At 45.4% G+C, this 20,837-nt stretch overlaps 2 protein-coding genes across 5 annotated transcripts; one reads left to right on the forward strand and one right to left on the reverse strand.

Annotated features, from left to right (window-relative positions):
- The first annotated feature begins 105 nt into the window (after positions 1 to 105).
- pdcd5 (programmed cell death 5) lies at positions 106 to 6,678 on the forward strand. Its single transcript, XM_066714139.1, has 6 exons — positions 106 to 282; positions 1,820 to 1,863; positions 2,019 to 2,080; positions 5,298 to 5,389; positions 5,811 to 5,882; positions 6,204 to 6,678. Exons 1-6 carry the CDS (start codon positions 217 to 219, stop codon positions 6,249 to 6,251), a joined length of 384 nt encoding a protein of 127 aa, XP_066570236.1. The 5' UTR covers positions 106 to 216; the 3' UTR covers positions 6,252 to 6,678.
- Positions 6,679 to 9,901: 3,223 nt separating this feature from the next.
- Positions 9,902 to 20,784, reverse strand: acsl2 (acyl-CoA synthetase long chain family member 2). 4 transcript variants are annotated; one of them, XM_066714140.1, is made up of 21 exons: positions 20,696 to 20,784; positions 16,565 to 16,802; positions 16,361 to 16,475; positions 16,185 to 16,249; positions 15,605 to 15,706; positions 15,081 to 15,180; positions 14,740 to 14,918; positions 14,494 to 14,526; positions 13,716 to 13,767; positions 13,517 to 13,590; positions 13,299 to 13,376; positions 13,082 to 13,216; positions 12,840 to 12,974; positions 12,656 to 12,751; positions 12,439 to 12,511; positions 12,171 to 12,259; positions 11,883 to 11,999; positions 11,602 to 11,745; positions 11,131 to 11,232; positions 10,871 to 10,942; positions 9,902 to 10,718 (listed from the first exon to the last, which is right to left on the reverse strand). In XM_066714140.1, exons 2-21 carry the CDS (start codon positions 16,790 to 16,792, stop codon positions 10,578 to 10,580), a joined length of 2,130 nt encoding a protein of 709 aa, XP_066570237.1. In that variant the 5' UTR covers positions 16,793 to 16,802; positions 20,696 to 20,784; the 3' UTR covers positions 9,902 to 10,577. The 4 variants fall into 4 exon arrangements, with proteins under 4 accessions (XP_066570237.1, XP_066570238.1, XP_066570240.1 ...); XM_066714141.1 differs by having other exon boundaries at positions 16,565 to 16,799; positions 20,696 to 20,773; XM_066714143.1 differs by lacking the exon at positions 20,696 to 20,784 and adding an exon at positions 20,524 to 20,684 and having other exon boundaries at positions 16,565 to 16,799.
- Between the last annotated feature and the right edge of the window lie 53 nt (positions 20,785 to 20,837).

Genomic DNA, 20,837 nt, shown 5'->3' on the forward strand with positions numbered 1-20,837 from the left:
ATTTTCCTAATTCCACATGTGCACACAAATGAATGAAGACACAAATGTTTCATTATGCAGTGCGGGGAATCGTTGACTTCACTCGATTGCTTCCCCCTGCCCTGGCAGCGCTCGATGATTCTGTGCTCGATTCAGCGTCCCTGTGCTGCAGCGGGGCCCTGCCTGATCCGGATTTCACGTTAGTGGCGAAAGTGTGATTTTCCCCGACATCCAACAATGGCAGACGAAGAGCTGGAAGGTATCAGGCGGCAGCGGATGGCCGAGCTGCAGTCTAAGCATGGGGTAAGGTGGGAGGAAGAGCCAGGCTACAGCACGGTTTTCTCCGACATTTCATTCACTACGCTGGCAGCGCGGAGGCCTAACCGAGCTGTGACAGCCGTGCTGGTGGACATGATGGCGTTAGAGCCGCTGCTACTGCCTGACCTAAACTAATAAAGACTAGTCAAACACATTTCTACCCGCAGAGATGTTAAGGGTGTAGAAATGCTATGATGATGGCTGAAATATGACCCTTTTTTTTTAGCTTCGTGTCGTGCTTTTCTAGAATTCTTTGGAATGCTGGGAATTCTGTTCTGAATATTCTTTGCTTTTAGTTTAATTTCGGACAATTCACTTATAGGTTTCAGCAGAACTGCAGATGGGAGGGAAGCTGGAGCCGCACCATACAGCACTTTGACACAATGACAATAATTCATAACAACAGGGATTGCTCTGTCAATCAAACCGCTTTGTGTTTTTTAAAACGCATTTTTTATTATTATTGAAAAGTCGTTACCAATGTGGAGATGAAGTGGGAGGCTTTTGCTTCAGACAAAGTAACTTACTAGGGAGGAACTCCTGTCAATCTCCGCTTCAGAAGACTTCATCAGTTGCACATTTGAAAAGCTATTTCCTTTTCCCCTAATAAAGGTACAGACTATAACACATTGTGGTTCCTTGTTGCCCTGAATTCCTGCCCCTGTCCTCTTTTAGGTAGTTTGCCAGATGGATGCGGTAAGAAGAGAATGGGATGGTCATTGAGGCGATTTGCTAGCTTACACTGTCCCTGCAATTTGGGACACTGTAAAGTGCTTTATCAGACTTGCTTACTTTGTCCTAGATCACTTGGTGCTGCTTTCATGCAGGAACTTCTGCTTTATTACACAAACATAACTTGTTCATCCAGTGCAATGGCAAAGAGCTGGGTGGCCCTGCAGATAAACACTGTGTGGACCCTGTGCAGTGACAGTTAGTCCTGCTTTCATCCATTGTTGGCCCACAATCTGGTCCTTGGTGCTCACAGTGGTTCTTAATTTTCAGTTATGTTTTTAATATAACAATGTGTTCACATAGTTACAGTTACAATCTACCCCACTTGCCAAATGCATACAATTCCTTAAATATTAGCATAAATATAGTAGCTTTTCCCAAACTAGTATATTGACTTGAGTGCATTAAGGTAGTTTTGTGCAAATCCCTTAAACTACATTTAACTTGATTTGTGCAACTTGGATGCACTGGATAATACTGTTAATGCTACTAAATCAGATGCTCTGTGAGCCTCAGTGTGATATTGGTTGTGATATTTTGCAATGGGCTGATAAATGAATTGTGCTTTGTCTCTGCTACGTTTATAAATCAACAACAAGGCTTTATATACCATCATAATAATGATAATGATATACAAAACACGTTTTCTGTGTTATAGTAGCAAGCATGGCATTGTTGTAGTAAGGGACTAGTGTTTGTTGAGTGTTTTGGTCACATTTGCTGTCAACTTCTCTGGAGTTCTTTACAAATGCCATTGAGGGAAAGTAAGTGTTTATTTTTTTGTTCATAGGAATCTGGCGGTGATCCACAGGCTCAACAGGAGGCCAAGCAGAGGTAATAATGGCTTTTTTTCACATTGCCGAACACAATAAACTGTCTGTCCTAGTTTAATCATAACATACAGTGGATGATTGACATTATATTTAGTGTACTGATCATTTAAACTCCCTAGGTTTACTTGGTTGATGTTAATTTCTTTTTTTAAACAGAGAAACTGATATGAGAAACACGATTCTTGCACAAGTCTTAGATCAGTCTGCGCGGGCCAGATGTAAGTATATTTTCACGGCATTCCCCTTACCTCTTCACTTCAGTTTCATGCCATCCTTTAATGAGAAATCACTTGTTTTTGTGTCACAAGTTTAAGTGTTTGAAAAGAGTTGATGCAGTAGTTATGACATGCAGTTATTAAGGCTTCTGTACCCATCCAATTGTCAATCAGCTTCATTTACTACAACACTCACAGTTGACAAAATGCACGCTTCCTACTAAACCACAGGTCTTGTACAGCCTAAATCTAGCAGTTTTAACATGTCACCTTTTAAATCAGTTTATTAACCTTTAATTGGAAACATTTAATTCTGATCAATTAAGCAGGTTGTTTTGTTACATTCAGGTATTTAACGATCATTTGGAACAATCCCATCAGCTCTTAAGGACCAGCGTTGCTTTGATTAACCAGGGGCTAAACTAAATCCAAAATCTGACCTATGTGTGAATCGCAGAGCATAAACCTGTACACTATTACAATGACCTTTATTGTCAGTGTGAGTGTAAACTGAGATTTTGTTGCCAACAGAACCTCCAGGATTTAAAATGCACCGTTTAAAATACCCAGTCAGAGCTGCTGAAATGTGCAAAGCAACAGACTTAGTGTTGTTGTTGCTAGGAATGACCCTCCACTGGTCAAACATACTCTGAGCAACTGCACTGACTTCTGCAAATACCTAACTAAATAGCCGACAAATCTTAACTGCTCTTGAGAGTGTAATTTAATTGTTGACGTGAGTGAAGGTCGCTTTGACATATCAGAAACTATAAATGATAACCTATAGGTTGTTCTCACTTAAGTGATACCGGGAGCTACAGTAGCAAGTGTGAAGTGGCACGAGAGGCAGTGCTTTTTTACAGTTTTTACAGGTTGTGTATGGTGGCTGAAAAGTGACAAATAATTTTTTCATGCGTTCACATGGTACGTGTTTCGTGAAGCCTCTTGTTATACAGAACACTGTACTATTTCAATGTATTTAAACAGCTATATATCCATATATTGTTTGTACTGACTTGGTTGTAATGTGTTCTAGTGCCTGATTCAGTTTTTTTCCCCCTTAATTCTGTGATTCCGTCCGTGTTCTCAGCAGCGTAGATTTCATAGAGCCCTACATCCATGTAGTACGTCTAGGTTATGCAGGAGCTAGGCTATGATTTGGGTTTGGTACGTCTGTTTTGTTTAGGGCACTCGCACACTGTCATTTAAATAAGTACTACACTTTTGCACCACTCTTGTTGTTTTCGTAAGCCTAGATGCCGTGTCCAGCCCCACACAGTGTCATACAAGATTGAACATACTTCAGTTTTCAGGTGGACTTGTAGAAATCTTCAAATTGTTGGATATTATTATTAATAATAATAATATTTATTTATTGGCAGATGTCCTTATCCAGGGCGACTTACAAAATATAAGCACAATACAAAGTGCAAAAATACAGTGCAGTTTAAGGCATAAAACATTACAAATTCAGATTTACATAATACAGTGAAATTCAAAGCATAATACATTTTACAAATTCCAATTTACACAAGTGAATACAATATACAAGGTCTTACATCCTAGATTGTAAAAGCTGAGTGCAGACAAGATGTTAGGTCACACTCAAGGGCCGAGGGGAAGGGAGCATAGGGGAGATCAAAATAACAATACGAGTACTAGTATAAATAAAGTACTAGTAATGCAAGGCAAGTAGTATGATAAAACATTGTAAAGTGCTAACGTACAGGAGAGTAAAGGACTAAATTACAGGTAGAGTCTGAACACGTGTTTTGAGTAAGTGCCGGAAGGGTGTTATAAATATTGTGAAATGAAGCACATGATGCAATATATATGTTCTGAAAGTATTTTTGTGGTCTATCAGTTGGGCATCAGTTCTCTGTAATCATCACTAGATGGTGCCAGCGCTTTAGATTTCCTGCACAGGTTCCTTGTATATGTTTGCTTGTTGCTGCCTCAGCATCTGCTCTACTGCCAGGCTAGACATGGGGTCAGGTGAGATCAAGGCATCCAACAAGGGACTTTATCCCCTTTAGTTTGAGAGCCAGGCCTGCCTGCGTGGCACCACTAAGGCACCAGATTACAGCCTTGCAGCAGCCACTAAATGCTGCTCTTGGGTCGTCCACTCAGACTTGCTGGTAGATGGTTTGTGATGCCAGTCATGTTGATACTGACAGCCTGTGCCCCAGTGGCATAGGCCTTCTTAAAGAAAACTACGACAAATTGTGGCTTGAAAAACGTTACCACAATCTTTTAATGTTAACACTAGAACCGCCGTCATTTTAGGCTCATGTACCACCACCATATTCCTTTTATTTATATTGAAAGGTAAATAAATATGAATCCAGTCATGTCAAATAAATCATATGAGCTACCAATACAATCTAAATAAATGGCATTGTACTGTAAATAAGCAATACAAAACTTAAAATAAAGCGGTTTATATAGCAACAGAGGAGTGCTGAAAAGTGCATAGGCTACAGTAAAACAACAACACAGAAAATGTCTTTAAACGTAATAATAAACAAAACGTTGAAATTGAATTTGTAAACAATACATAAGTATAGACTATAATAAAACAACCATGTAAACAAGAATTGGGCAAAACCGCATTCGTACAGACATCTCAGTGTAATTGTGTTGACAGTAACATAAATAGAATGGAATCATGTGTAATCGTGTTTACCTTCACGACCGCACAACAGGTCGTCAGAGAAGTCGGAGTATTCGCATGCCTGCGTGCAGTTTTGATTGGGCACAGCGAACTAATTTGTGCATCCTTTTCCAGGGTTCAAGTACTTGTCTAATAATTTTACTGGCCCAGATAACATTTGATGTGTCCCAGTGTTTCTTTTCTCCCCCTCTTAACAAAAATGTGATTTACAAAAAGTCTATTCCTAGCAGAGGAGGTCCCATCCATCAAAACTTGCTTTCAACTCCATTTGCTCAAGTTTACAGTTCAACCCAAAATGAATTTGCCTCATATACACTTATTTGAATAATACACTTAAAACTGAAATTGATTTGGGTGGAAAAACTTGAATTAGGGAAAATCGTATTTAGTTGAACATCATTCAAAATAAATGAAATAAATCTCCAGCCCTGAGCAGAATACATAGACTAGTGGCCCATTAATTACCCTCCACACCTGGCCAGTGCTGTGTAGTGTGTTTAGTGCGCTGGTTGTTGTCTTAGAGGTGTGTGTGCTCTCTGTCCACAGTGAGTAATCTGGCGCTGGTGAAGCCGGAGAAAGCCAAAGCGGTGGAGAATTACCTCATCCAGATGGCTCGATTCGGACAGCTGGGGGGAAAGGTCAGAGAAATGCAGGGACTCTTTTTTTTGTCATCTCTCTTTTAAAATTACACCAGCTTATTTTCTATAATGATAATTTTGACACCTAGTGGGCTGTTTGTAATTGTCTGAGATTCCTACATTGCATATTAATGTGGGGCAGAAGCATGTAGACGTGTCCCTTTGGTCCACTGTTCCATATTACTGCCAGGGTGTGAAAAATTGCAATAAAATTGAAATTGAATAATCGATTCAATAATCACACACCGATTACGTGATTCATAATTTTAGATCATCTTTTTTTTTTGCCCCCGAGTGTCCTCAGTTTGATTCCGATGATGTGAATCTGTTCTGAGACCGGCTGTGGATCGGTCTGTTTCAATCCATCGCTTGTTGGGTAACTGTTCCACAGATAGAGTTTATTCCTGTTTTGCATCATCAGATTTCTGAAACCGGATTGATAGAGATCCTTGAGAAAGTCAGCCAGCAAACGGAAAAGAAGACCACAGTCAAGGTAAGCGATGGAAGACAGGGGTACAATTAAAACTACGGGCCCTTAAAGGGGGCATTGCACACTGGATCCAATGCATCATTTATAGTCCATCATAGGAAAGTTGTCAGTCGAGCACATTGGATCACAATTGTGTTGTTTATCTGAGCTTGACCACATTTTAGGAGAATTCTAGCTACATCAGTCGGTACCACTCATGCCCAGCTCCTCTGCGTTAGCTTGCCTTACATCGTCTCTGTTTATTTTTTATTGTATAGTTCTTCATGGTTAGACACGCACGTAAAATCAGATCCAGTCGCTAATAGATATGATTGTCTGCTTCAGTTCAACAGGCGAAGGGTGATGGACTCAGATGAGGAGGACGATGACTAAGAGGGTGCAGTCGAGTCCGGGGGGTTTGTGGCTGAAGCTCCTTTTGGCTGGCAAAACTGAAGCCTTGGTGACACAGCTGTAGCCCCTGCATTAAGACTGCGGACGCGAAGACTGGGCTGCTTCGTCTGCAAGTTTGGAACTCTTCACCGATACGACTTGGTTTGGTTTAGTTTTCTCCATGATTTATGTCAGTCCTCGAGAGGGGATTCATGTATAAATGCTTACAATTCAGTATAGGTTGGTGCGGCAGTTTTGTTTTTGTTATTATTTACAGAGACTGCGATGCCAATGCTGCAGTCCGTCCAGACACACAGGGCCCGGCGTCATCTGCTTCACTTCACCTCATGTCAATTAGGTTTTGTTCTATTTATTTGTTTAAAAAAAATATGTCTCTGACTTGTTTACTTAATAAAATGCCTTAAAGTAACACACCGGCTACTTCTGTGTGCAAATGATAACTAAAACAATGCAGATGCTTCTAAAACAAGAGGCTTATATGGGTCTTTAGTATTCTCCTAGGGTTAAAGTTGGGCGTTCATGCACTTAGTTCATTCTGGCTTTAAAGTGTTTTGTATTTTAATCCCAGCACTTGGTTCAGATTTGTTTTATTTGATTTTATCTTTCACAGAGGTAGTTAGCAATCTCCTTGTAAATGCTTTAATCAGAATAGAACGAACAAAGTTATGTTCCTATTATTCAATTTGTAATGTTTCCGTTTGGTAATGAAGTCATAAACTCTTAATGTGCCAGTGAAAGAGTCTGTATTTAACGGCACATTACCTTTTTATAACAACACAACATAAATTAATTAGAAACCAGAAACACATCTCAATGAGCAGATTGTATTTTGTATTCAGTGTGGGTTTTATTTTTTGTTTTGTTATGGGTCTTAATGAAGAGCATTTTCAGTGTGTGTTTCAGTTTTTGGGTATAGCTTATGCTCCTATGATGCATTCTGGCTTTTTGGGTGGCTGATAGGGCTGACCAGGTGTTGAGTGCTGAAATACCTATATCCCATAATTAAACTGAATTTTGGTACAGCAGTCTCAAATACAGTACATTTTTGTTTCCTAGGCAATAAACAGTTATGCAAAAATATACCATAACACTGAAATCCAATACATCATGCAAATATCTCAACAGTGTTAATACGTTATGTTGACAGTTTTTTGTTTTGTGTGTTTTGGTTTAGCCTTTCTTTGATAATAGTAAATAATCCTTAATGTTTTACAATAAATAACACTAGAAACCAATAAATTATGCAAATATCTGAACAGTGTAATACATGTTTAAAACAAAATCCGTATTCAATAGTTCATAATAAACCTCATGATGATGTATATTTTTAAAATGTTGAGGAGCCGTGTTATTTTTAGCCTCATTCGTTTTTGACATTTTGTTTCTTTGTTTGATCATTTAGACTGGAGTAACCTGATACAAAAATATTTCATATTGACTGAAAACTATATTTTGAAACTAGATAAAATCGCTATCAAATGTCTTTATCATAGCTTACAGGAGCACAAACAAGTTAAAAAAACAAAACAAAACAAAAAAAAACTACAATATACATGAGAACAAGACTAAATCTAGTTTTCTCTTCAGTCTATCTCATTAAGTATATTGAAATTGATATATAGACTGCTAATTTAAGTTGCATGTATTATCGTGTTAATGATTTATACTGCAGTTCATTATATAAACATAAATGCCTGTCCTTGATTTATTATACGGTTGTGTTTTGTAAGATTTGAATACTTTGACTTTAAAAAGAATAAAATATGAACATTTGAAAGGATTTGTTCCGTCTAATTGAATAAAAACACATCACATCTATAATATGAAATAGCTGAAATTGAATAAAATAAAATAACTTGCACCCTACTGTCAGATCTTGTAACGTCTGGTGACGTTACCAATTATTTTTGGTAAGTTGATGAAGCGTGAGATGACTAACAATACAGTGCACTCCTTATGTTTGTTGTAAATGTTATAGCTGTCCTTCTGTATTGTAAGTACGCATAAAAACCTGTGTAGAGCTAAAGCGCTGGACAACCAGTTTATAATGCTGTAAAATATGTGAACCAAGGGCCTGATTAAATAACAAATATTTGTGCTGCAAATCACTAGTAGAGGTATTGGTGGCATCACTGCACAAGCATTCCTGTGTTCAGCTTTCTTGGTATCAAATCAAGTACTTTTCTCTTTGGTAGATTTCCTTTCAGCAGTGTGTGGTTTCTTCCAAACGCACTCTTTTTAACTTGATTCCTTTTTCTCTTGCGATAAAGACTTTTGTAGAGATTGTGTCTCCTTGACGTTCTCCTTGGAAAATCTTGATCTGGTCGGAGTCTTGGTGGAGTCGGAATGCTGATGTAGCATTGGTGTAGCTATATTTTAAAGGCAGTATATGTGTTTCCTCAGTGTTTTGATTGTTTAGAGCCCTGATGACTGCGTTTGTATATTGAATCAAATGCTTTCTCGTAGTCCGCAAAGCCCAGACACAGAGGAATCTACAGCTTTCCAGTGTCTTGAAGGCGATTGTGTTAATTTCTTTGTGAATAGTTTGTTGTACAAACTTTGTACGGGATGGGAAGTAGACTAATGGGCCTCTAGTTCTTCAGATCTTTCTTGTGAAGGAGAAGGACATTTGTGTTGTTCCATTTATCTGGTATTTATTTCCGAGACACTTTGTGAAACATTTTGCTAGAATCTTCACAAGTTCATCTCCAGCTTCTTTTAGGTTCTGCACTGTGACTCCATCACCTCCAGGTGCTTTTCCATTTTTCATCTTTGTCGCCTGGCCTGCTTCTTCTAGAATCACGTCTGGTATTTCACTGGTGTTCGATGAGACCTCTTCTTCCTTACTGCTCTCATCACTACTATATAGGTTTTTGTAGAATCTTTCGCTCTTCTGATAATCGCATTTTTGTTTTTGATTGTTGTTGCGATGTTCATTCGATTCTTATTTGGAGGCATTATTTTGCATTTTTGATGGTCCAGTTATTTTCAATTAGGTTATTGTTAAACGTTCTTACATCTTCAGCATTATGTTTCCCCACTGTTTTGCACAGCTGGTGTATTTTTGTATTTTGGTCTTGACTGTCTTCTTTTAGGTTCTCCTATTTCTTGAGAGATCGGTCTTATTGCTTTATGTAGTGAGTCAGTCTTCCAAGGAGTCTCTCAAGAGACCAGCGGAGAACAGTATTTCTTTTGTAAAAAAATAAATCACGTTAAGGTCCCAAGCAACTGGTTCCGATTAATAACATATTTGAAATGTTCCACTTGGAACTGCATGTTCAATGTTTATTTCCAACTTATAAAGCTGCTTTGTTTGATCAGTATTACTTTCATTACGTATCCCTGCTGCCCTGCATTCCTGTGTCGTGGAGCAGGGAGTGCCAAGGTGCCAGTCAATATGGGGGTAATAGTGGGGTGCAGTCTTTCAGTCTACAAACCCATAGAGCACCATCTCCTTGTGATTAGTTATTCATGGCTCCCATCCCATCGATCTTTCACACCGGAGTGGATTGTTCCCTGGGTAAAGTGTATTTGTGGAATTCCAAAAACCTTTTATTTTAAATAACTTGCATCTGCTTGTTTCCCCAAGACAAAATTCAGCAAGAAAAACACAGCTTTCTGTAGGATACAACTTCTTTTCTGTACAGTCTTTATTTGCACCCTTCTCTACAGCAGTAAAACATGCCACGTCCCAGCTGAGCGCAGCCCTACACTCCCCTCTGCCAAGTCCCCCCTTACACCCAAGAACAAACCAGAAGACAGATCAGAATTATTTTATTTAGTTTGATTCTATTTTAAAGTGTTTTAAACATTAAAAGAAACCATTGTGTTTAACTCCCACAATAGCACATAGACAGTTATGCCTCCCGCCCCTCTGTTCAGACATCACCTCCCAGTCACCCATTTATACATCATACTATATATATATTTACACACATCCCCGTTTCCGTTCCTGGCAGTGTAAAATCTATGACACCCTTTCTACAGGGGGAGTGATCCTGGACTGCTTTCCCATGACAGCTCTTCACACTTGGCCTACAGGACTGCGGTTCACTACCGCCCCCACTGCTCTTAGGTGAGCTGGGGGTACAGAGATGCCCACAGAGAGTTAGACATTAATTAGTATTTTCAGTACAACACCCATGGCAGAGGGAGGGACTCCCAGTGAAAAGGTTTACTGGACACACTAAACCATCACCCATGATCTCCGGCGAAAGGGATACCGAGGGCGGGGGCGTGAGAGTCGATGGGGATGAGGGAGCAGAGGAGTGAGGCGGGAGGTGAGATGGGCCGAGGAGGACAGTGGCTCTACAGGGCGCTCTGGCCGTACAGCTGGCGGATCTGCGTCTGGAAGGCCTGGCACAGGGCGGCCCGGCGGCTCTTCAGGGTGGGCGTCAGCAGCCCGTTACTCACACTGAACACCTCGCTGCTCAGGAACACAGCCTTCACCTGCAGACAGAGCCCAATGTGAACGGAGAGTGAGAGAGGGGCAATAAGAAAAGGTGGAAGGTAGGAAGGAAGGAAGTAAGGAAAGAGGCAGTAGCTTGATGCATTGAGGAAGGGGAGAAAGAGAAACAGCACGGAGAGAGACTCTGTTCTACCTGTTCAAATGACTTCAGCCCGGCTTCCTTCCCAATCACAGTCATATCATCCAACACTGCCTTCTTCAAATCCTGCAGTGGGAGAGGGAAAATGAGAAAGTGAGACGGTATTAAAAAAAAACTGCCCCCTCACTCTGTAAAACTCCTCCACCACAAACATTGACTTTCTGCTGCAGAGTTCATTATAGTCCCTCTGTTTCTGTGGTTGTAGTTCTGGTCTTGCTGCTGCATTTGTGTCAGTGTGTGTTTGTGAATGTTACCGGGTTCCTGCAGAGCTCCTCATACGATCCCACGATGCCCCTCTCTCTCGCCCACTGCGCCAACACTTCCGGGTCAGGAACCACGATGCCAATCAGGTGAGACTGGTGACAGGAACCATGGTGTGGGCGGGGCAAAGACAGGACACTCACGTTATCATCAGCACCTCACAGCGGCTGGATCCACAATACCAGCACCACAAATAGTATCAGCAGCATTGTTATTCAGATCAGTAGCTATATGAAAAATAGTAAAATATGGGGTTCAATATCAGTATTATTTTCAAAATCAGTTAATATAAAAGCCAGTTTCAATATTTGTCAATTTAAAAATCATCGATCTGAATAAAGTGTCAATATTTGTGTCATTATCAATAGCGTCATCATCAACATCAAAATCACTGTCCATATTAAAATCAAAATCAGTACGATCAATATTGACGATAACATCAATGTCGGTGTGAGTGTGGGTACCTGCAGACTGTCGCCGTGCACAAACACCTGCAGTACAGGGGCGCTGCGTGTGTAGACATTCTCGATCTTCTCCGGCGCGATGTACTCCCCCTGAGAGAGCTTGAAGATGTGCTTCTTCCGGTCAATTATTCTGAGAACACCATTCTGAGAGAGGGAGAGGGGAGAGAGCAGAGAAAGAAGGACGGGTAGAGGGGGAAGAGAGAGAAGATTGAGTTCATGTTTAGTTGACAACGTATTCTATTTTAATGTTGGACATCAGTCAGTGTATCAGCCAGTCTCACCGGGAGCCACTTGCCGACGTCTCCAGTGTGCAGCCAGCCGTCAGCGTCGAGAGCCTCTGCAGTGCGCTGGGCGTCGCGCAGGTACCCCCTGAACACACTGTGGCCCTTAATACAAATCTGCACACAGAGACTTAATACAGATCTGCACACAAACACTTCATACAGATGTGCACACAGAGACTGCCCACTTCCACGGACACTCAGGACACACAGACACACTGCAACGGACCACAGGAGGTTTCAACAGTGGCTCAGTTATCGACCCTCCCCGATCTCTCTCTCTCTCACCTCTCCCTCTCCATTGCTAGCAAAGTAGTTCATCTCAGGGATGTCAGAGACCTTCACCATGGCGCAGGGCAGCGGCGCACCCACGTGGCCTGGCACAGACAGACAGACAGACAGACGGACGGACGGATCAGAGGGCTTAGTTGGGAAGGACGGACAGATATATTGGCAGACAGAGACCAAGCACAACTAACAAACACAGACACTTGCAACAACACCACCAGACAGATGTGCAGAGTCAGACAAACGGGTAGTTCAGCGCCCCCCTCACCTGCAGTCCAGTCGCCTGGCATGGAGAAGGTGCAGCCAGCCGTGCACTCTGTCTGTCCGTACCCCTCGAAGATCTGCGGACACACGGACACTGATCACTCAGCGCACCACTGACACAGAGAGAGGGTGAGATAATAAAGGGACAGAGAAAGAGACAAAAAGGGAGACAGGCAGAGTTAGTGAGAGAGAGAGACAGATGGACAGCTCAGCACTCTCACCAGGCAGCCCAGCGTGGCGCGGAGGAAGGACAGCACAGTGGGCGAGATGGGTGCCGACGCGGTCAGGATGAACCGCAGATTCCCACCCAGACTGGCCTACAAACAGACAGCAGTGTCACCAGCACAGCGTTAGACCTCCCAGTCTCCAATATCGTTTCTCAGTCACTCTCAGTCTCAGTCAGACCTGTATGTTGCTGAAGACCAGTTTGTCCCAGAAGCTGTTGTTTCGGACCACACCACTGCTGAGTTCGGCCTGCTTCCTCTTGACAGCGTACAGCAGCACGGCCCTGCGCAGCGGAGAGCCCACAGAGCCCATGATCTGCATAACACAACACACACCAGCACACAGACAGAAATGAGAAGACGTATCATCCAGTGTGTCAGTCTGCCAGTCAGTGTATCGGGCAGTCGGGCAGAGTGCGAGACCTTATCGTAGATGCGGTTGAGCAGGCGTGGCACCACTGGGAAGAAGGTCGGCCGCAGGGTCTTGATGTCATCCATCAGCAGAGACAGGTCGCCCTGGTAGAAGCCCACTCTCGCCCCGTGACAGAACATCGACACCTGGAGGCAGAGTCCAGGCTTAAGGAATCATACTGTCCCTACAGTTCAATATACCAAACACAGGCACACACTGGGGGGTTACCTGGATCATCCGCTCAAACATGTGAGCCAGTGGTAGGTAGGAGATGGAGACGTCCTCCTGGCGGATCACAAATGACCCCTGAGGGAGAGGGAGAGGGAGAGAGAGAGAGAGGTTAAGTGAGTGTTTGACCTGGGGAAGTAGTAGACCATGAGTGTGGATGGAGAGACAGAGGGAAGGATGATGGAGAGGAAAAGGGGAGGAGAGAGGGAAAGACTGACCTCCAGGATCTTGATAACAGAGGAGGTGTTGGAGGCGATGTTGCCGTGGGTGATCATGGCACCTTTGGGCTTCCCTGAGAGAGAGAGAGAGAGAGAGAGAGAGAGAGAGACAGCGAGAGAGAGGAGTGAGACATGTTAGTAAGACTCTCACACATACTCTCTCACAGCTGGGATGGACTGGGATATAGACCAAACATACCTGTGGTCCCGCTGGTGAAGCACACCACTGCAAGGTCCTCTGGCTTTGGGGGCTGCAAGACAGACAGACAAGCAGTGAGACAGACAGACAGACAGCTACACAAGCGGTGAGAGAGACACACAGAGAGACAGAGATGGAGAAGCAGTGAGAGAGACAATACAATTATAATTATTGTATTTTATTTGATGTCATGATTGCCATTTATCTATGTTATCGTTATTATTTGAACTACTCGGTCTACTTTTTATTACGGTTTACATTTATTTTTCCATTAACTTTATATAAATTTATCTGTTTATTACTGTTAATTGTGGGTCATAGGTGTGTGTGTGTGTGTAAATATATAATGTAGCTCTGTTAAGCGGGGACAACACATCAGACGTGGAAACGATTGTTTCACAGGCCAATGCCTATATTTTATTGATTATAATATACAGGTATCATTGTCAAAAGCCAGTCCAAGTTCGCTACACAAAATCAGATCCTCCTCCAAACAATGTACAAAACCAAAAAGTGAAATATATGGTTTTGAATGTGTATGTATACAGTATGTGAAATTGTTTGACATCTGTTACTAATGCTTTGGCAATATTTAATACTGGTCATGCCAATAAAGCACTTTGAATATGAGAGAGAGAGAGTGCGAGAGAGAGAGAGAGAGAGAGAGAGAGAGAGAGAGAGAGAGAGAGAGAGAGAGAGAGAGAGAGAGAGAGGGGGAGAAAGTGAGACAGGTCAGCTCCGTGGCAGGTTGTCAGACTGTCCTGATGGAGAGACTCACCACAGGCTCCCGGAGATTGTGTCTGCCCAGCTCCTGTAACACAAAGACACAGTCAGACTCAGCACCCCCGCACTGGTACACTGAACATAACAGTGCACAGAACCCCCCACGCAGGCTGGAGAGACAAGCACACACACAGGGTAGAGATGCACAGGTCAGAAAACATAGAGGCACACTGAGACACACAGGCACTAAAGCAGACTCACACAGAGACAGATAAAGACACACACACACACACACACACACCATGAGCTGGCCGAGTTGCAGGATGTCCAGGCCGCAGTTCCTGGCTCTCTCCAGCAGGGCGTCACTGCAGGGTGTCATCAGCACGATGCAGCCCAGCCCCGGCGTCAGGCCCTGCTCCTTATTGGACAGCAGAGACTCCGCCTTCTCCGGCTTGTCACAGATCACCATGGAGATCTCGGCTGAGGGCGGAGCCAGGACACACGGAGAGCGTCAGAGTCAGCACTGCCAGCGTGTTACAGTGCTGTGACGTGCGTTACACAGTGTCTTCATGGATGTGGAGGATACGTGTGAGAGTTCGGGTGCAGTGTGTGTTGTTTCAGTGTGCGCTGTGTTGTACTCACCAATGTTGAGGATGTGCACCATGGCCTCCTGTCCCAGCGTGTCATACAGGGGCACTACGGCCATTGAAAAGGTGTAGCAGGCGAGTTCTGCAATCACCCACTGTAGACAGCAGAGGGAGACACTGAGTCACTCACAACACACTGGCACAGCCTCTGCACACACCCTGTCAGCACCACCCACCTGGCACCCAATACCAACAGCAGGAGAGACACTAACTTACTACAGCCTGTTCTCTCAAAGCCCTGGCACTCGCCCACCCCTCCCTCAGTCATCACATCTGAACAATATTTTTTATTGGAAACAATCCAGTGATATTTTGTGCAGTTGTGTTACTGTTAAAAAAAGAAGGTGGGGGGAGAGGAAGGAGAGAGGTATGAGGCAAAGGAGTGTATCTAGTCTGTTCTGGGTGAAGAGGATGAGACCAGAAGAGGATGGACCCCAAATGAGAGGAGGATGGAGGGGAATAGAGGGAGGAGGAGCAGAGGAACAGGAATGGAGTGATACAGAGGGAGGAAGAGTGTACCTCGGGTCTGTTCTGGGCAAAGATGCCGATGACCTGCTGGGGGCCGGGCTGACAGCCACGAGACAACAACCCTGAACCAAGGACCTGGGCCTGTTCACACACCTGAGAGAGAGGGAGAGAATCAAACACGGTAAACCTGCCAGAAAGAAACCGGACCAGTGCAGGGTGTGCATGAGTACTGAGCGTATACCCCCCAGTCTGAGCGCACACAGCGTGGACTCACTGCATCAGCTCAGCGTGAGAGAACAACACCTTGTCCTGGCGTGTGTGTGTGTGTCATAATATCAGTGATTATGAGTTTACCGATGATGTTTTCTGCTTGTCACCGTCATTATTGTAGAGTCCTGGGCCGTAATCACAGTGAATTATAGTGAGCGTTTGCCAATAAAATACAGTTTTGTTTTGTTCCCATCTTCCCGTTTGTAAATACAAATGAAAACACCATTGCTGTGAAAATAAATTTGACTTTGAATTGTCATTGACACTCTGCACAAGAACACAAAGTGATCCCATCAGCAGGGCACACCGACTAGACCGAGAGACACCTGGAGAAGATGCACAGAGACACAGAGACACTCACCTCATTGTAGGAGATCCACTGGTACGGCTCCCCAGCCTTACGGAACCCCAGACACGGCCCGTCCCCTGTGCAGAGACACGCGGTCAACAGAAACGCACATGCATACCCGCACACCCAGCACATTGTATAGGGAGCACAGTACAGTATAAACAGCACAGTATGTGGATCCATCTGACCTGCCACCCTCACGCCCCTCAGGAACATGTCATAGGCGGTGCGCGTGTCCTCGTAGTAAAACTCCAGCAGCGTCTCGTCGGGGAGCAGAGCCGAGCGCCTGCAGCTGGGGTCCCCCTGAGGCAACCCCAAAACACAGTGATCAAAACACCCCCTCAAACACAGTGATCAATACTCAACACTGATCAAACCCCACTCCCCCTCACCTCTATAGGTATGGACTGTGAGTGCAGGTCGCAGGGCGGGCGGATGGGGCGCGGCCGCGTGACCAGCCAATAGGCCGTGAGCGAGGCCAGGGCTCCGAGACCCAGGAGAGAGGAGGAGGAGAGGGAGAGAGAGAGGGAGGAGGGCAGGAACCTGCGCAGCTCCTCCACGTCAGGGACACGCACCCCCCCCCCGGAGCGCAGAGAGCGTAGCCAGTCCTGGAACTGCATCACTCCTCTACTGGAGAGAGAGAAAGAGGAACAGGAATACAGTATGTGAGAGAAGCAGAGAGGTCCACAGGTTCTGTATTGCTGATTCATAGTTTTGGAAAGCCCTACATGATTGTAATCACACCGTTCTTTTATGATTGTTCTGGAATAAATAAAAACAATAAAATAAAACTTGGGGGGGGGGGGGGGTGGTCTAAAAAGCAAGACAAAACAGCGGTGACCTGCAGGGGGCAGTGCTGCGCTTAGAGACACACTGGCAGCAGGACAGAGAGAGGGGAGCGAGGGAGAGCAGGACAGGCATTGAGAGGAGTAAGGCAAGGTGATTGGGGGTGTTTGGAGAAAAATGAGTTGGAAACACAGTGAGAGGGCAGGGAGAGAGGGAGCAAGGGGAGAATGAGAGCGCAACCGGATAGACAGTGGGGGAGAGGAAAAAAGCAAATAGGAAGAGAGAGAGGGTGGCAGTGAGAGAGGGGGTAGAGCAATTGAGATGAGAGCGAAGGAGTCTGATTGGCTGAGATAGAACAGGCGTTTCGGTTACTGCTGGTCACTCGTCCGCACAGTACAGAGAGAGGGAAGGAGGAAGAGGGGGAGCCATGAGCTGATGACACTGCAGTGCAGTTGGGATGGTGCAAGACAGACAGACAGACAGAGACAGACACAGACACAGACACAGACAGACACACACAAAAAGAAGACACACACAGACACAGGAGGCACTGTATCCAGGGCTGACACTGTACACAACAACTCCCATTCTCAGAGAGGGGCACAAAGTAACCGAGAGTAACCCCACAGAGAGAGGGGGGAGAGAGCGAGAGAGAAGGAGAGGTTGTGACTGGGCTCTCTGAATGGCATGACAACCTGACAGCCTGCCAAGCAGCTGAACTGCTCTTGTCTTTCCATCTCTCTTTCTTTCCCTCTGTATGCCCTTGCCTCACTCTAACTCTCTCTCCCTCTTTACCCCCACATTTCTCTCGCTCTCATTCTCTCCCCCCATTCCCACTTTCTCAAATCTCCAGTCTGTGGGCACAATGCGCTCTCCTCCAATCACAGCCCCCCTCACCTCCTCCTGTGACCTCTCACCCACATACCCCCCCTCCAAAAAGAGGATAAAGGGTGATGTCACTCTCCCCCTCCATCACTCCACTCTCCGTGATCCCCACCTCTCTCTGTTAACTCTCCCCTTCTCTCTCTCTCTCTCTCTAAGGTGCATACTAGGCGTGCCTGTACAGCACTGCCACAACAAACACCCAGTGACTCACAACACTAACATTTACAGCACGTAGAAGTACACACTAAATGTTCACAAGGACACAAACAAATACACCTCCCCCTCTCCATCTCTCCATCTTTATCAATGGTAGTACTATCCCTTTTGCTCCCTCTCCCTCTCCTCCATTCATCACTGCTATTGTCTCTACAAGACAGGGGCTATTGTGCTGCTCGCTCACACACACACACACACACACGCACTCACGCACAGAGGGAAACGTACCCACAGACTCTCAGTCTCTTTCATGCATCCTCAAGCGTACACACACACACACACACACACACACACACACACACTCTTTAATGGCAGTGCAGATATCGTGTCTGACATTATTTTCAACCATCCGTACATTATTGACACCCTCCGTCTCCCTCCACTCTCTGGGTGTGCTTCTCCCTAACCTCGCCTCCCCCCCTCTCTTTCTCTCTGTATATTTGTTCAGGTGTTACACTGACAGTTCACTGCCTCCCTCCAGGCTATAGACAGCGATAGGGCGTGTGCCGTGGAATTCCTCTGGCCTTCTCACCGATTCCCTAGAGAAACGCATCTCCGTGTCCGTGTGCACGTCTGTGACGGCCATGGCAGGATGTTATCTCTACACTTTGATCCTGGTTAAAAACTTGGGCGCCCTCAAGAAATTCTGGAAGGCATTGCTACTTAAACCCAATTGAGCGAAACAGGCTGACTGGAGCCACTCTGTCTGCTGTCCCTATGATACACACACACACACACCTGGAAGCCCAGCCAGCAGTCACCGCCCCACACTACTGCGCTCTCTGAGAGACAGTGCCATAGGGCCCAAGGACAGGGGCTCCTGGAAGGGTAAACCACAGCGCTGAACAAGCCTCTACTTGAAGTATCTCCACACCGAGCAGCTGAGCTCAGTGTATGTAGAGCATCCCACTGCTGTCCCCCTGGGGACTCCACAGCACACATGGCCTGGAACTGCCTCGACACAAGAGAAAACTCCACAGAAATAACACCAAGCAAAAAAAACAAGCACACCACAACACAGCAGGCCCTGATCCTGGTGTCCCTCACGCACGCAGAGCCAGACACATATGCTCATGCAGGTACGTCTCGCGGATGGTGAGGGAGTCCTGTGGGAAACCCAGCGCTGCCGCAGTGAATGCGCTCTGCAGAGTGTAACGCTGGTATGCCCAGAGCCACAGCAGGCTTTGGGCTGGAAGTGGCACCCTTCTCCCCAGTAAAGCTGCAAATCTGATTAGAGAGGCAGGACTCTGGCTGGGAATGCTGCCCTCTGACCCAGAAACCTGGGGTGAGGGAGCACAGAGAGAGCAGGACAGCGGGGCCCAACAGAGATGCTCCACTTCCTGTCTGCCTCTCACCTGTGCGGTATTATGGATGCTGTCCAGGTGGAGCAGCACAGCGGGGAATAGAGGACAGCTGGAGATACAGCCAAAGACAGACAGAGCCTGAGATGAAAGGGAGAGGAGGAGGAAAATGAGGGAGCTGGGAGAGGTGGAGAAGTGGGGGTAGGGGGCGATAGAGAGAGGAAGATGGGGTAAGAGAGACAGGGCCAGAGAGCGAGGGGGGGGAGGGGGCAGAGAAGGAAGGGGATCGCGCTGTGTTGGCTGACTGAGGCGTGAATAACAAGCTCACAATGAGTGACCGGGGGAGTGGGGGGTAGAAAAAGAAAGAGAAAAGAAGGAGAGGAAGGGCTGCCCATCAGTCATGTGAGCGGAGGGATGGAGGGATTAACCCTGTGCTGCCAGGCTGCGCTGCTGCAAACTCTTACCCTGGGACACCGCTATGACAAAACATACTTCACAGAACGCAGAAAAGCAAAAGCGAGTAGGACAAAATACTTCTTCAGTCATAAGTGCAATTAACCAAGAGCAAGTACAGAGCTCGCAGTTACTCATTCATTCATTCATAGAAACACTGATACTCACACACACTCATATAGTTATTCACTCACTCATATACACATTGTATTCAGTCTCTCACACTCACTCACTCACCCATATACACAGAGTACACACTGTCACTCTCTCACAAATTCAAATCCTCACTTCACTTATCAACACACTGTCTCCCTCCCTCTCTCCTGCGGGGTGAACTTGTCCAGACAAGGCGACACACCGAACCGGTCCTGCCCCACACACATACATATACACACATACACACACACACATCACTCACATGTACACTTGCACTCTTCATCAAAACAGCGCAAAGCAATTCACACAAAGTTTTGTAAAAAGCTGAAACAATAACAGCTGTTTAGCCGGGGATGTGTCCCAGTCACAGCGCTACTGTTCTCTGATCTTAGCATGACAGTTGTTTTCAAAAGTTTGGGGGAGTTTATATCCAGACACTGCCCACTAACATATCGCCCATTACCGATCAACAGTTCTGATGTGCAGGGGTAACAACTTACATCTAGAGAGAGAGATGGACAGACAGACAGACAGAGAGAGAGAGAGAGACGCACCTGGGCGCAACGAGCCCGGAGTCGTTGAGCTCCCCCAGTTTGCACAGAGATCAGCCCAGCTCCCTGCGTCTATCGCTGCCTGCTGCCCGTGTATTGAACACCACTGGTGGACCGGAGAGAGGGACAGAGAGGGACAGAGAGGGACAGAGAGGGACGGCCGGGAGATTCCTACCTGTGGATCCCGTGTCGGTGTCCCACGTCTAGCAGCAGACTGTCTCCAAACTTTGCGGCACGGAGGGGATCCTCCCCCCCGAATCAATGGAGTGACGTCAGCACAGAGCCGCCTTACCCAACCCCCCCCCCCCACCTCTGCC

Source organism: Amia ocellicauda, chromosome 9 (genome assembly GCF_036373705.1).
Source record: "Amia ocellicauda isolate fAmiCal2 chromosome 9, fAmiCal2.hap1, whole genome shotgun sequence".
Classification (NCBI taxonomy): domain Eukaryota; kingdom Metazoa; phylum Chordata; class Actinopteri; order Amiiformes; family Amiidae; genus Amia; species Amia ocellicauda.